This window comes from Cynara cardunculus, assembly GCF_001531365.2.
Source record: "Cynara cardunculus var. scolymus isolate 2C chromosome LG 9, CcrdV1, whole genome shotgun sequence".
Classification (NCBI taxonomy): domain Eukaryota; kingdom Viridiplantae; phylum Streptophyta; class Magnoliopsida; order Asterales; family Asteraceae; genus Cynara; species Cynara cardunculus.
The window spans coordinates 12,458,344-12,472,053 of NC_037536.1; the positions used below are offsets into that span (position 1 = coordinate 12,458,344).

The 13,710-nt window shown below is 32.6% G+C and overlaps 2 protein-coding genes across 4 annotated transcripts in view; both read left to right on the forward strand.

The window, feature by feature from the left end:
• Window positions 1–3,701, forward strand: part of LOC112518074 (beta-fructofuranosidase, insoluble isoenzyme 1-like) — a 5,752-nt gene extending 2,051 nt beyond the window's left edge. The window contains exons 2-6 of one of the 2 annotated variants that reach the window (XM_025125641.1): window positions 528–536; window positions 1,346–2,208; window positions 2,479–2,637; window positions 2,726–2,985; window positions 3,298–3,701. In XM_025125641.1, the coding sequence (XP_024981409.1) occupies window positions 528–536; window positions 1,346–2,208; window positions 2,479–2,637; window positions 2,726–2,985; window positions 3,298–3,568 (1,562 nt within the window). In that variant the 3' untranslated portion in view covers window positions 3,569–3,701. The remainder of the gene's footprint in view (window positions 1–527; window positions 537–1,345; window positions 2,209–2,478; window positions 2,638–2,725; window positions 2,986–3,297) is intronic. The other variant, XM_025125642.1, reaches the window with a different exon arrangement.
• Window positions 3,702–8,998: 5,297 nt separating this feature from the next.
• On the forward strand, window positions 8,999–12,497 carry LOC112518075 (beta-fructofuranosidase, insoluble isoenzyme 3-like). 2 transcript variants are annotated; one of them, XM_025125643.1, is made up of 6 exons: window positions 8,999–9,188; window positions 10,348–10,356; window positions 10,463–11,325; window positions 11,524–11,682; window positions 11,791–12,050; window positions 12,227–12,497. In XM_025125643.1, exons 1-6 carry the CDS (start codon window positions 8,999–9,001, stop codon window positions 12,495–12,497), a joined length of 1,752 nt encoding a protein of 583 aa, XP_024981411.1. The 2 variants fall into 2 exon arrangements, with proteins under 2 accessions (XP_024981411.1, XP_024981412.1); XM_025125644.1 differs by lacking the exon at window positions 10,348–10,356 and having other exon boundaries at window positions 9,131–9,188.
• Window positions 12,498–13,710: the final 1,213 nt, after the last annotated feature.

Sequence of the window (13,710 nt, forward strand, 5' to 3'; positions counted from 1 at the left end):
TGAAATACATATCTATTAAAAATATAAATTCTTAAACATGTCTTCTAAAATATATTAATTAAAATAAAAAATAAATGAAATACATTCAATTTTTATATATTTTATTTTTACTATTTAGACAAAAAATTATTTACCAACAAACCTAACTGAATTCATAAGGAATTCGCCTCTAAAAGGAAACCAATGAGAGTGAGCGTTTTTTCGCTCACTCAACGGTTAGTTAGGGCTAGCAGGAAGCCGAATCAAATTAGAGACCTGTTTTGTATTTGGATAAATTTATCTGATCTTTTTATCAACTGAGCTACACATAAAAAATTGTTAGTTATTTTTGTTAAGATTAAACCAAATGGAATTACTTTTATTAATCGATGATTTGAAATTAAATATTCACCCTCTTGTTATTATCAAGATAATTGCTTTCATATATATTTAAATTAAGTTTTTGTTTTACATGCAATTAAATTAATATTTTTTTTTTCTTGTTTGCATGATATCGACCGGGGTCCAATTATATTAAATCAACGTAGATCCAAATGGTAAGTTTATTTTTTATGATTATTTTTTTAATTAATTAAAATTATTTATATATTTAAGGGAAAATTGCATTAAAATGGAAGTAACTTTCACCTGATTCTTATTTTTGGGAACCAATTTTTAAAATTGTCATTTAGAGGTCTCAATCAAACTTTTTGTTTATTTAAGGGTCTAGTTGACATGTTGATATGTTAATGCTGACATCATTAAGATCTTTTGTCAACTAAGATATTTCACGTCATATTAATTTTTTATTTTAAAACTAATATTCCATGTCATATTTGAAATTGCAAAATAACTATATTCGTTTTTTTTTCCAAAAATTATTGTAATAAAATATATTTTTCATTCCAAATATCGTTTTTTTTAATTCAGATATCAAATTGAGTAAAGAAGTCAATTTTTGAAAAAAATCTTCAATTTGATATCTGAATTAAAAAAATGAGATTTGAAATGAAAAATAGATTTTATTACAATAATTTTTGAAAAAAAAAACAAATTTTAGTTATTTTTTTATAATTATTTTGCAATTTTAAATATGATGTGAAATATTAATTTTAAAATAAAAAATTAATATGACGTGGAATATCTTAGTTAGTAAAAGATATGGATGATCTCAGCATTAACAGGTCAACAAGTCATCAGACCCTTAAATAAACAAAAAAGTTTGATAGAGACCCCTAAATGACAATTTTGAAAGTTGATTCCCTAAAATAGGAATAAGGTGAATGTTGGTTTTATTTTGGTGTAATTTTCCCTATATATAATTAAATGTTATTACTTATATTCTTTTTTTCTTAATTTTGGCCAGCACCAATGTATTACAAAGGATTCTACCATTTATTCTATCAATACAATCCAAAGGAAGCGGTTTGGGGCAATATCGTGTGGGCGCACTCGGTGTCCACAGATATGATCAACTGGATCCCGTTAGAGCCGGCAATCGTACCATCGAAACCATTCGATAAATACGGGTGCTGGTCAGGATCCGCTACGATCCTGCCAGGTGATAAACCTGTGATTATATATACTGGAATAATAAACAAAAAACCCGAACCGGGCCACCAAGTTCAAAACTATGCCATTCCTGCTAACTATTCAGATCCCTATTTGAGAAAATGGATCAAACCCGACAACAACCCGATTATCAAACCAACACACGAGAACGTTTCTTCTTTTCGTGACCCTACAACGGCTTGGTTCAACAATGGCCATTGGAAAATCATCATCGGTAGTAAGCACGACCATCGAGGCATTGCTTACTTGTACCGAAGCCGAGATTTTGTAAAGTGGACCAAGGCCAAGCACCCGTTTCATACGAAACGTGATACAGGCATGTGGGAATGCCCAGATTTTTATCCGGTATCATCTCGAGGAACGGACGGGTTAGACACGTCAGCATTAGGCAACGGTGTTAAATATGTTTTTAAGGCTAGCCTTGACATGACTAGGTACGACTATTACACGATCGGAAAGTATGATCTCATTAAAGACAAATATGTCCCCGATAACACATCGGTCGATGGATGGGCTGGATTAAGATACGATTACGGGAACTTTTACGCATCAAAGACGTTCTTCGACCCGGTCAAGAAACGGAGGATTTTGTTGGGTTGGGCTAACGAGTCAAGCACTAGGAACGAAGATATGGCCAAGGGATGGGCCGGAATTCATGTAAGATGATCCGAGCTTTTTTCAAATTGCATCGACCAAATCTTTTCCAAACCGATCCTTGAGTAATTCTACGGGGGTGTTTGGGATTGCTTATTTGAATAACTTCTTATTAGAATGGTTTAACTTCTTCAAAAACTCCTTGTTACCTGTTTGGCACCGGTATAAGTTGTTTATCAAAACACTCAAAAATGCTAATTACCGGTAATACAACGGTATAATTTCTTTGACGTGGAACATGGTTTAATTTTGATTTTGTGTGATCATGATCAGTTGATTCCACGTAAGGTTTGGTTGGATCCACGTGAGCATAAACTGCTACAATGGCCAATTCGTGAACTGGAAAACCTAAGGGCTCAGAAGGTGCAGCTTAGCAATGTAAAAGTCAACAAAGGTGATGCCATTGAAGTCAAAGGAATTACTGCAGCTCAGGTTTGCATCTTTCCAAGTAACTGTGATACATTCATATTAAGATGTGATATATGATGAATAATAATTATATATATATATATATATACAGGCTGACGTGGATGTCATTTTTACGATTCAAAGTCTGGATAAAGCTGAATCGTATGATGAGAAATGGGCAAAATTTCCACCAGAAGATATTGCTAAGACCATCTGTGGGATCAGGGGTGCAACCATTCAGGGTGGGGTTGGACCATTTGGGTTCCTAACCTTGGCTTCAACCATGCTTCGAGAGTACACTCCGGTTTTCTTTAGGGTTTTCAAGACCGCCGACAAGAAACATAAAGTTCTCTTGTGTTCTGATGCTACACCGTATATCATCTCTCGTACACTATATATACATATACATTTTAATATATACATCCATAAACACGTACGTATATAAAAGGTCGAGAACATAAGAATAAATGATCTATATGTGAATCACGAAAAAAATCCATTTGAAAACCCGCATTTGCTCACCAATTATTTACGTATGTACGAGATGCATATGTGAATCCTCGTTTTCTTTTACCAATGATTCACATATGATTAATTTATTCGTATGGTCTCATCCAATATACACATATATCAAGTGGATTGGACTAATTAACGTTTGTTTTAATTGTTATTTTATGAACACAGATCTTCGTTGAATGAAAACGAGTACAAACCATCGTTTGGAGGGTTCGTAGATGTTGATTTAGCCAAAAAGAAGCTTTCACTTAGGAGCCTGATTGATCATTCAATCGTAGAAAGCTTTGCGGAAGGAGGAAAGACGGTTATCTCATCTAGAGTTTATCCGACATTAGCAATTGCAGGAAATGCGCATTTGTATGTATTTAACAACGGCTCGGAGACCATCACAATCGAGAGTCTGGATGCCTGGTCTATGAAGACGGCTCACATCAGCTAGACCGGGCTATATATTTAATTCGTGTCATTTTTCTATAACAGGTAGGAAATAGTTCGTGGATCGATGACGTTTCATCGTTGTATTAATTAAAATGAGGATATGTTTATCAATTAAACCGATAAATATAAATAAATCACATATCATATTAATATTTGTGACAACTGTTTTTCCCTAGATCCATCTTTTAGCAATGACTTTTGACTTGAGCTACAACGGTTAGACGTTAGCAGCGATGAACGATAAAGCACATAAATTAAAAAGGAAATGACATGTTACGATATGTGATGTAGAAAACCTCTTAAACGGGTAAAACCCGCGGGATTTACCCCCCGTCCTATGGCAATCTAAGGTGTTTGGGACAACATTTGTGATTGTGCTGGACAGAAGCTACATAATTTACTCCTTTCTTCCTAATTTCAGAACGGTGTTCTCTCGTCTGTTCTTCATAGGTTCAAGCTACGATTTTGATATATTATATCTCACTCCCTAATCCGATCTTAAAGTTTCAAGCTCTGAGCTTCAAAGTTCACTCAACGAGGTTTGCAAAGACAAATGTTTGTTTTAACGACTGTTTTGCGCAGCTGTGAGAAAACATGCACAACTCACTCAATTTTCATCCAAAATGGATGAATCAGAGATTGATGAAAAGCTAAGAGGCTGGAGTTCAAATGTTTATATTTTGTGTTTTCTCTCAATGAATCTGCTTGATAGTCAAAAATAGTGATGAAGTTGACACATGAAAGCTGGACAGAAGGTTTAAAAACGACATATCGCAAATAGTGAGGGCTTTGAGTTTGAGATTCTTAAAGTGCAGAGGAGTGTAGAGGACTCGATGATGGCAAACAATGAGGGCTGTAGATCATTGCAATTCTGTCAATAACCTTATTGGTAGAATAGAATATGATTTCACGTTTTATTTTATTAATTTAAAATAATTTGTGACGTATTCCTGAAGGATTTACCCGTCATCAAAATTAATCATCTTCATAAGTAGTCAGTTTAGTCGCTAAATATTAATCGGCATATCGTTCAATTTTGTAATGGTTTTATTTTAGTCATTTTTATAGGATATTTTTCAAATAGTGTCCTATAAAATATATGTTTATATGACACTTTAAAAAAATGTCATATAAAATAGTTAATACGATAAATTGTCTTAAAATGTCTTAAAAAGAAGTCTAAAATCGTCTTATAAACTTATTAAAACAATTTGAAATATGACATTTTATTATTTGGTCATATAAACTTTAAGTCCTATTAGGACACTTAAGTGGAGTTTGTTTTTCAAAAGGTACTGAAGTCTGAAGTCTTGTTTCACTTTTGATTTATAAGAGAAGTTACTGAAATCTGAATCAATAAGGGGCTGTTTACAAAACACTTACCCGATAAGCGTTTACCGGTAAAATTCAATACTATCACTTTCTTACCCGGTAAGATTTTAGTCCACTAAAACGGCATTGGATACAACAATTTACCTGGTAACTGCTAACCGTGGTAAAAGTCATCGTCCTCACTTACCGGATAAGACTCTCGGTCCTTGGCTCGCTCTTACCAGGTAAGATTCGTGGTACTTGCCATATTCTTCGGGTAAGGTAATGTGACTTGGTAAGTACTTACCCGAGTAAACGTTTGGTAAACATCCCCTAAACTGTTTGTTTTTGTAAATTGATAAACGTTTGAATTTGTTTAAATTATCTATTTTACTCATTAAAAAATTATAGTGTTAAATTTATAAATAAATTTATATAATTTCACATATTTATTCATCATCATTATGAAGTTTACATCTAAATTATATAATTGACATTTATTTAAATGAAAAGATGTCATTAATGGTGTTTAACACATTTAAATCTTATTAAAATATATTAATTGAGAGATATGATGATTGAATTTAGTAAGGATTGATTGAGAGAAATAATTGATTAAAAGAAAAATAAGAGATAAGTGACTCTGAAAAATTGGAAAAAACAAACAGTCTTGAATCACCTTACCTCTTAACGAATCAGACATAAGAGGCTGGTAATACCATTTTTATAAAAAAAAACGAATAAAGCCTAGACATTGTTGACATCCTATAATCCCAATCTTATTGTAGTGTAACTTGTTTCCTAGTAGTATTCATTGATCCCGAGTCAATTACGTGACGAAAAAGTTAGCGTACATAATAATTAGCATCTAAAAGTGTAGAAACGGATTTGTAAAAATTGAGCTTGTTTATATGTCTTAATGATTCAGATACATCTTTTTTCTATAAGATTGTCATTTTCACGATAGAAACTAAACAATTTGTAACAATATTTGGTGAGAAGCCCGAAATCGGCTGATTTCGTTCAGCAACTACATCTCTTTCTATATATGTTACCCACTCAATACTTCAAAATACACTCATGATCTAAAATGTAGCATTTATTATCTTATTTTTGCAATTGATATAATAAGAAATATTCTTTGTACATACTTCATATTAAGCCACATATATATATATATATATATATCTTTTATCATAAAGTCAGTAAATATTCTAATTGTATACTGACTTAATATAAAAGATATACAAGAATAGCTAAATGTCTTACCGACAATCTTATTTTCGCGTGTGGTTTAATATATAGATTTATAGAAGAATTGAGGATCAAATCTGGACTAAACGCCAGACTAAAAAGGACGGAACTGATGTTTCGTGTTTGGATTGGTTTTATTTTTCAAACAGAAAAGTAAGGGTGTGGCAGAAGTCATGTTTAATTTGGTGTTCAGAACAGATTCGATCTTAACAGATATTAGTGAACACCCTTTATTTCAAAAGTGTTTTAAAAACTTGTTAAGACGTCCAAAAACGTCATATAAACTTATTTGCAACGCGTGCATAAGACACACGATGGGATTGGTATTATAAACTTAGGTTCTATAAAATAATCTATTACGACACTTAGACATATTTATCGTTCTATATACATGATAGTGTTTCTTTTGATTCTACAAGTGAAGGTCTTCGCACATTTAACAGTACAATGAAATTGGGTTTATAGAATGCAAAAAATATTTAAGCGTTCAAATAGACTCTTTTAAAACTCAAGTTTATAGTACTGAATGATTGTGGGTCCATGTAAAAACGTTGCAATAAGTTTTGTACGACATCGTAATAAATAAAAATCAGGACACTTTCGAAATAAATTTTATTTGAAAAAGTGTGTGGTGAATACAAGTGTCCCATAAAAAAAAATTACAGGACACTTCTTAAAAGTGTTATGTAAAAAAGCTAATAAGACACTTTATTTACAGTGTCTTGAAGATCTTGTTTAGAAGTCCAAAATCATCATATAAACTTATTACAATCATCTGCTTATAACTTAAATGCTATAAAGTAGTCCATTGAAACACTTAGGCATTTTTGATTTTTTTTTTGAACACGACATTTTGGAGTGTAATATGCTTGTTTTGTGTATATCACTACAAAACATGAGATTTTTACCGACAGAAATGTTCGCCGAAGTCATCAACGACGAATTAGCGGTGGAATACTGTTGTTCTAATTACTACCGGCGGATCTCCAATAACCGGTGGCTCTTGTCGACCACTGGTTTTTTTTCCAATCTAATTAAGGGGCCGTTTACTAAACGTTTACCCGGTAAGTACTTACCAGGTAATTTTTCTCACCGGATGAACATGGCAAGGGCCAAGAATCTTATCCAGTAAGAACGATGATAAGGATAGATAGTCTTACCTGGTAAGCGAAGGTGATGCCTCTTACCCGGGTAAACATTTACCAGGTAAGTTGTTGCATGTGATACGTTTTGATGTACTACAATCTTATCCAGTAAAATAAATTATAGTAAAGACTCCTACCAGTAAACACTTACTGGGTAAGCATTTATGTGAACAGCTCTAAGTTCCTGGTTAAGAAGTAATTAAAGACGAATTAAATAAGTGACGAAAAAATTCATCTATGAAAACCCAATTTCTAGTTTTTGTATGTGTATATATAAGATTTTATTTGGTTAAATAACTTAGATTTCTGTTGAAGAACTACAGGAATTAATTAAAGATTTAAGTTCATTTTTGGTCCCTAATATTTGTCATTTTTAACGAATATCGTCTCTCAACTTCGTTTTTTGGGATTTCATCCCTCACGTTTGTCACTTCGCAACGCTTTTCGTCCCTTCCTTTAACGACCCTGAATTTTTTTCATTAAGTCCAATTAAATGAGTGGTATTATGGTCATGTTACCGTTTCTTGAATTTTCTATCAAAACTAAAAAAAATGTACCCTAGATTTAATATTTATATCACATTATTATAAATAAAAATAAAAAAACCTCGCCCTTGATTCGACGATAAACCTCCACCCTTTCCCAATGTCTCCCATTCCTCTGGCGATACTAATACAGAGAAACTCTGACGACCCTACACCTTCTCTAATGAACCCTTATCACTCAGTCACCCCCTCCTCTAGTGATTTCACAGTGAACCCCCTTGATCATCCTCCACCTCTAGAAAAAAGAATGCACACCAATCGATTGGAATGAAATCGATTGAACAAATAGGGGTTTGGGTACAAGGGGTTCAAGGTTTTTGAGTTCATCGATAGGCGAAGATGAGGATGGGGGTGGACATGGGTTTAAATACAAGTTTAGCCAAAGCTTGAAGATTCACAAGATTTGGCCGAAATTTTGTTCTTCTAGTACAGGTTTGGCCAAAAATTCAGGGATGAATTCATGAAATTCATGTATGGTTTTGATGAAATCATGGAGATGGAGTCCACCCTCCATCTCCTCCCCTCATTTACATTCACGATCACAGATCAGAACCAGATGCATATATCGATGTGGGCTTTTTTGGTTTGATTCAGGTTTTGTATCTTCATCATGTTCGGAGTGTGTATTTTTGTTTAGGCTTATATATCTTCATCATGTTCTTACCTATTTTTAAATTTTTAATGAAAAAATCAAGAAAAGAGTAAATTGACCAAAATACCCCTCGTTTAATTGGACTTAACAGAAAAAGTTAACAACCGTTAAGAGGAAAGACAAAAAGCGTTGCTAAGTGACAAACATAAGACACCAAATCCGAGAAAACAAAGTTAAGGATCGATATTCGTTAAAAACGACATAAGTTAAGGATCAAAAGGGAAGTTTACTCAGTGCTAGAATTGAGAACAGAAAATAGAATAAGTATTTTTCTCTCACATAAAATTTGGCGGAAGATATGATAAGTAGAAAAAGTCTATTTATTAGATTTGACCTCATTTTATGCAACATTTTATTTATAAATACCTTCTTAAACCTCTAACTTCCTACTCACACTTTTGTATGTGTGTTTTTCTTCTCTTCATTTCCACAGCCTGCACCTCTTCTTGCAAAATCATTGATTTGTGAACACACCAATTTATCTCTTCATATCTTGACATAATTCCAAATCTTGTTTCTTAGATATGATGGGGGTTTTTAATAAATATGTATGGGTTTGGTCATTGTTGATTTGTCTTTCAAAAATCACGGCATACCATAAAATATATCCCCATCATCCACTTCATCTGCAGCGTACTATCGACGAAGGCGATGTTGATCCACATATATACAGAACTGGCTACCATTTTCAGCCAAAAAAAAATTGGATCAATGGTACGTGTATATATATATATATATTGGTTGTTATACAACTCATGACATGTGTGCAACCAATACAACTCAATCTCATCCGTCCATTTTTATTTGATTAATATGTGATTTCATAGAAGTTTTGATTGTTTCATAATATAAATTATTGATCATAATTAATGAACCATATTTATCTTACATAAATATTCAAATCATAATAAATGAACTCTCATCATTTCCATAAATATCTCAATTTATTGGGTTGCATTGGTTATACAAATGCAACAGGTTATATTTGAAACAAACTTTCTCTCTCTCTCTCTCTCTCTCTCTCTCTATATATATATATATATATATATATATATATTTTTTTTTTTCCAATTCTCCGCCTTCATATACATTGCATCCAACCCTATACTCATGGATTATCATGATCGAAGAACCCAATTCGTGTTTTTTATTACTATTAAAATTATATATTAGATATATAAAAATGTGTATTTCTTTATAACGACAAAAATACATTGTGATACACTTCGTATAACGACAAAAATACATTGTGATACACACTATGATACCAGATATGGTTGATGATACAACTGTGATACCATTATGTTACCACTGCGATACCCAATAAGTTTTAACAATAAAGAATTATATATTTATTTTCTCAATTGTAACTTCATAGAAAAAAAAGCTTCCATAATTTGTTTGATTAATAAAGAAACAATATCAATCTCTTTGATTGATAAACCTTTAAAAAAATTAAAAAAATTACTAATACACTTTTTTGCTTGATTAAGGTAATACAATTAATATAATAAAACGATTGGTTCATATTGGACCTCACAATTATCACAAACTAATTAGTTCTCGTTTGATTAGGCTTATATATATATATATATATATATATATATATATATATATATATTCAATGATGGTGATTCAAGGGTTTCTGCAACTGGGAGTTCTTGTAGGGTTTACAGTCAAATATTAAACCCTAGATATAGCAAGGTTCTTGAATCATTGTATATATGTATGTGTATATATATACATATATATATATATATATAATTATGTAAATAATTCCAATTTGTAATATTTATATTATTATATATGAATTAATGGTTTGTCTTTTTGCATGATATCGAATGGGGGACGCAATCATATTAAACCAACATAGATCCAAATGGTGAGTTATTTTTACCCTTCTAAATTTTGAGTAATTTTTATGATTTGGATTTATAAATTGGTTTCAATTTTATTTACTTTTTACTGTTTTTAATATAAATTAACAGCGCCAATGTATTACAAAGGATTCTACCATCTTTTCTACCAATACAATCCTAAAGGTGCTGTATGGGGTAACATTGTGTGGGCACATTCGGTTTCAAAAGATATGGTCAATTGGGTTCATCTAGAACCCGCAATAGAACCATCCGAGCCGTTCGACAAATATGGGTGTTGGTCGGGTTCTGCTACGGTCTATCCCGGCGACAAACCCGTGCTTTACTATACAGGAATAATAAAAGAAAAACCCGCACCTGGTTATCAAGTCCAAGCCTATGCCATCCCCGCCAATCACTCGGACCCCTACTTGCGAAAATGGATCAAACCCGCTGACAACCCGATCATCAAACCAACAAGCGAAAACGTTTCGGCTTTCCGTGACCCCACAACCGCTTGGTACAATAACGGTCATTGGAAATTTGTCGTCGGTAGCCGACACAACCATCGTGGGATAGCGTATTTGTACCGAAGCCGGGATTTGATCACGTGGGTAAAAGCGAAACACCCGTTTCACTCCAAAAAAGATACGGGTATGTGGGAATGCCCTGATTTTTACCCGGTATCGTCTAGAGGAACACACGGATTAGACACGTCAGCATTGGGGAATCACGTTAAATACGTATTCAAGAATAGTCTTGAAGTAACTAGGTATGAATATTACACGCTCGGAAGGTACGATCTTGTGAAAGACCGATATATCCCGGACAACTCATCGGTTGATGGTTGGGGTGGCTTACGATACGATTATGGCAACTTTTATGCTTCTAAGTCATTCTATGATCCGATTCAGAAAAGGAGGATCGTGTGGGGTTGGGCTAACGAGTCAAGCACTAGCGAAGAAGATATCGCAAAAGGATGGGCCGGAATTCAGGTAATTTTATCGTATATATACATATATAGATATAGATATTTTAAGAACCAAAAATCTAAATATTCATAATGAATATACATACATTATTATTGAATATTCATAATGAATATTCATGATATCATAAATATTACTATGTATTCATTGATCATACGATCAAATGAATATGTCCAAGTTAATATTAGATCTTCATTTTTGTAGTTGATTCCACGTAAGGTTTGGTTGGATCATAGTGGAAAGCAATTGCTTCAGTGGCCAATTTGTGAATTGGAAAAACTTAGGTGCCAAAAAACGCAATTACATAACGTGAAGGTCCACAAAGGCGAAATCATCGAAATCAAAGAAATTACTGCAGTTCAGGTTTGTATACTTTTGAGTAGGACATACTGAGTCTATGTAATAACTGCTATGTGTTTTTAAACCTTATTTTAAAGTAAAATCTAATTGATCTGTTTGGTTGAAATACAGGCGGATATTGATGTGATATTTAGTTTTTCGAGTTTGGATAAAGCCGAGTGGTATGAAGAAGAATGGGGGGAGTTCCCACAACATGATCTTGGTAAAAGTATTTGCGGAGTCAGGGGTGCAACCGTACAAGGTGGGCTCGGACCATTTGGGTTCTTGACCCTCGCTTCACACAAGCTTGAAGAATACACTCCGGTTTTCTTCAGAATTTTCAAGATTGCTGACAATAAACATAAAGTTCTCTTATGTTCTGATGCTACACCGTAAGTCCCATCTCTTTCATACACTATATATTCATATATACATATCGCGAGTATTTTAAAAACCATAAGAACCGAATGTTAGTAATGAATACTCACGATATTTATCATGAATTCGTTGGTTTCAAGTGGTTTGTATTAATTAACAATGGTTTTTGTGTTATTATGCACATACACAGATCGTCATTGAACGAGAAGGAGTACAAGCCATCCTTTGGAGGGTTTGTGGACGTTGATTTAACAGAAAAGAAGCTTTCGCTTAGAAGTCTGATTGACCATTCAGTGGTAGAAAGCTTCGCAGAGGGCGGAAAGACAGCGATCACGTCGAGAGTTTATCCGACACTGGCAGTATCGAAGAATGTGCATTTGCATGTGTTTAACAATGGCTTGGAGACGATCACGATTAAGAGATTGAACGCTTGGTCGATGAACACGGCTTATATGAACTAGAGTTAGCCTAGCTAGCTAGGGTAGTACGTGATAACTAGAGTTAGCCTAGCTAGCTAGGGTAGTACGTAATAACTAGAAATAAGTGGTTAGTTATTATTTTGTTAGGTTTTTTGGATTTAGTTATTAATTAGTCTTGAATTATCTTAGGATATTATTTTGGATTAATTTTGTGAGTTAATAAGAATTAGAATAGTGAGGATTAACAGTAGAAAATATCTTCCTATTCTATGGGTTCTGTTAAGGGTGTGTGAAAAATCATCTGATCCAATTATAATCGACCAATCGATGTCTAATTATAATTGGATCGAATTGTATCCAAAATTTCAACATCCATATTGGATCAGTCGGTTATCCAATAGATATAAACGATCTGGTTGGATCGGATGGATGTCCAATATTAATTAAACTGGATCAGATGATAAAATCCAGCATCTATTAGATCAGATTGTATCCAACTAAATTTCACTGAACTTCAACCGATTAACACTCCTAGAATTTGTTTCGAATGCATGACGATAACAAACTCAATTTGTTGAAACAAGTTGAGAGTCAAAGCAAGGAAAAATAGATCGGTTGTGACTTGGGTCGTCATTTGACCTTTGATCCAATCAATCTAAATCGACCCTTTTATCAATATTATATTATAAAGTATTTGATAAAAACTCTTAAAAACCACTTGTTATACTAAAGTACTGTTTATTAATGTATATTACTTAAAACTCAAGACTACAAGTAGATTGTACGTAAGTACAACTTATTAAAGCTTCATATCTGAATTCGTGTAACTAACTGCAGATAAACATAATCAAATACAAGATAAACATCTCATTTAAATAGAAAAAAATATAAAATATAATTAGGATAATCATTGAGTTCTAATAGAATACTTAATTATTATCTTTATAAAATTTATATTATTAAACCAAAAATAAATTATTTCATTATTAAACTTAAATTAAATTACAATAAAAAAATAAATTAAAAAAATTACATAAAAAATGAAAACTTTTAAATAGTTGATTTGATATTAACATTGATATATATATATATATATATATATATATATATATATATTCAAAGTTTTATAATATCTTCAAATTTATATTTTATTAAAAAATAAAATCATTATTGATTTCTTAAAAACACATAAAATCGACAGAGACAAATAACAAAATAGAACATTTAAATTGGGATTTGTCTCCCTGCATTGCGC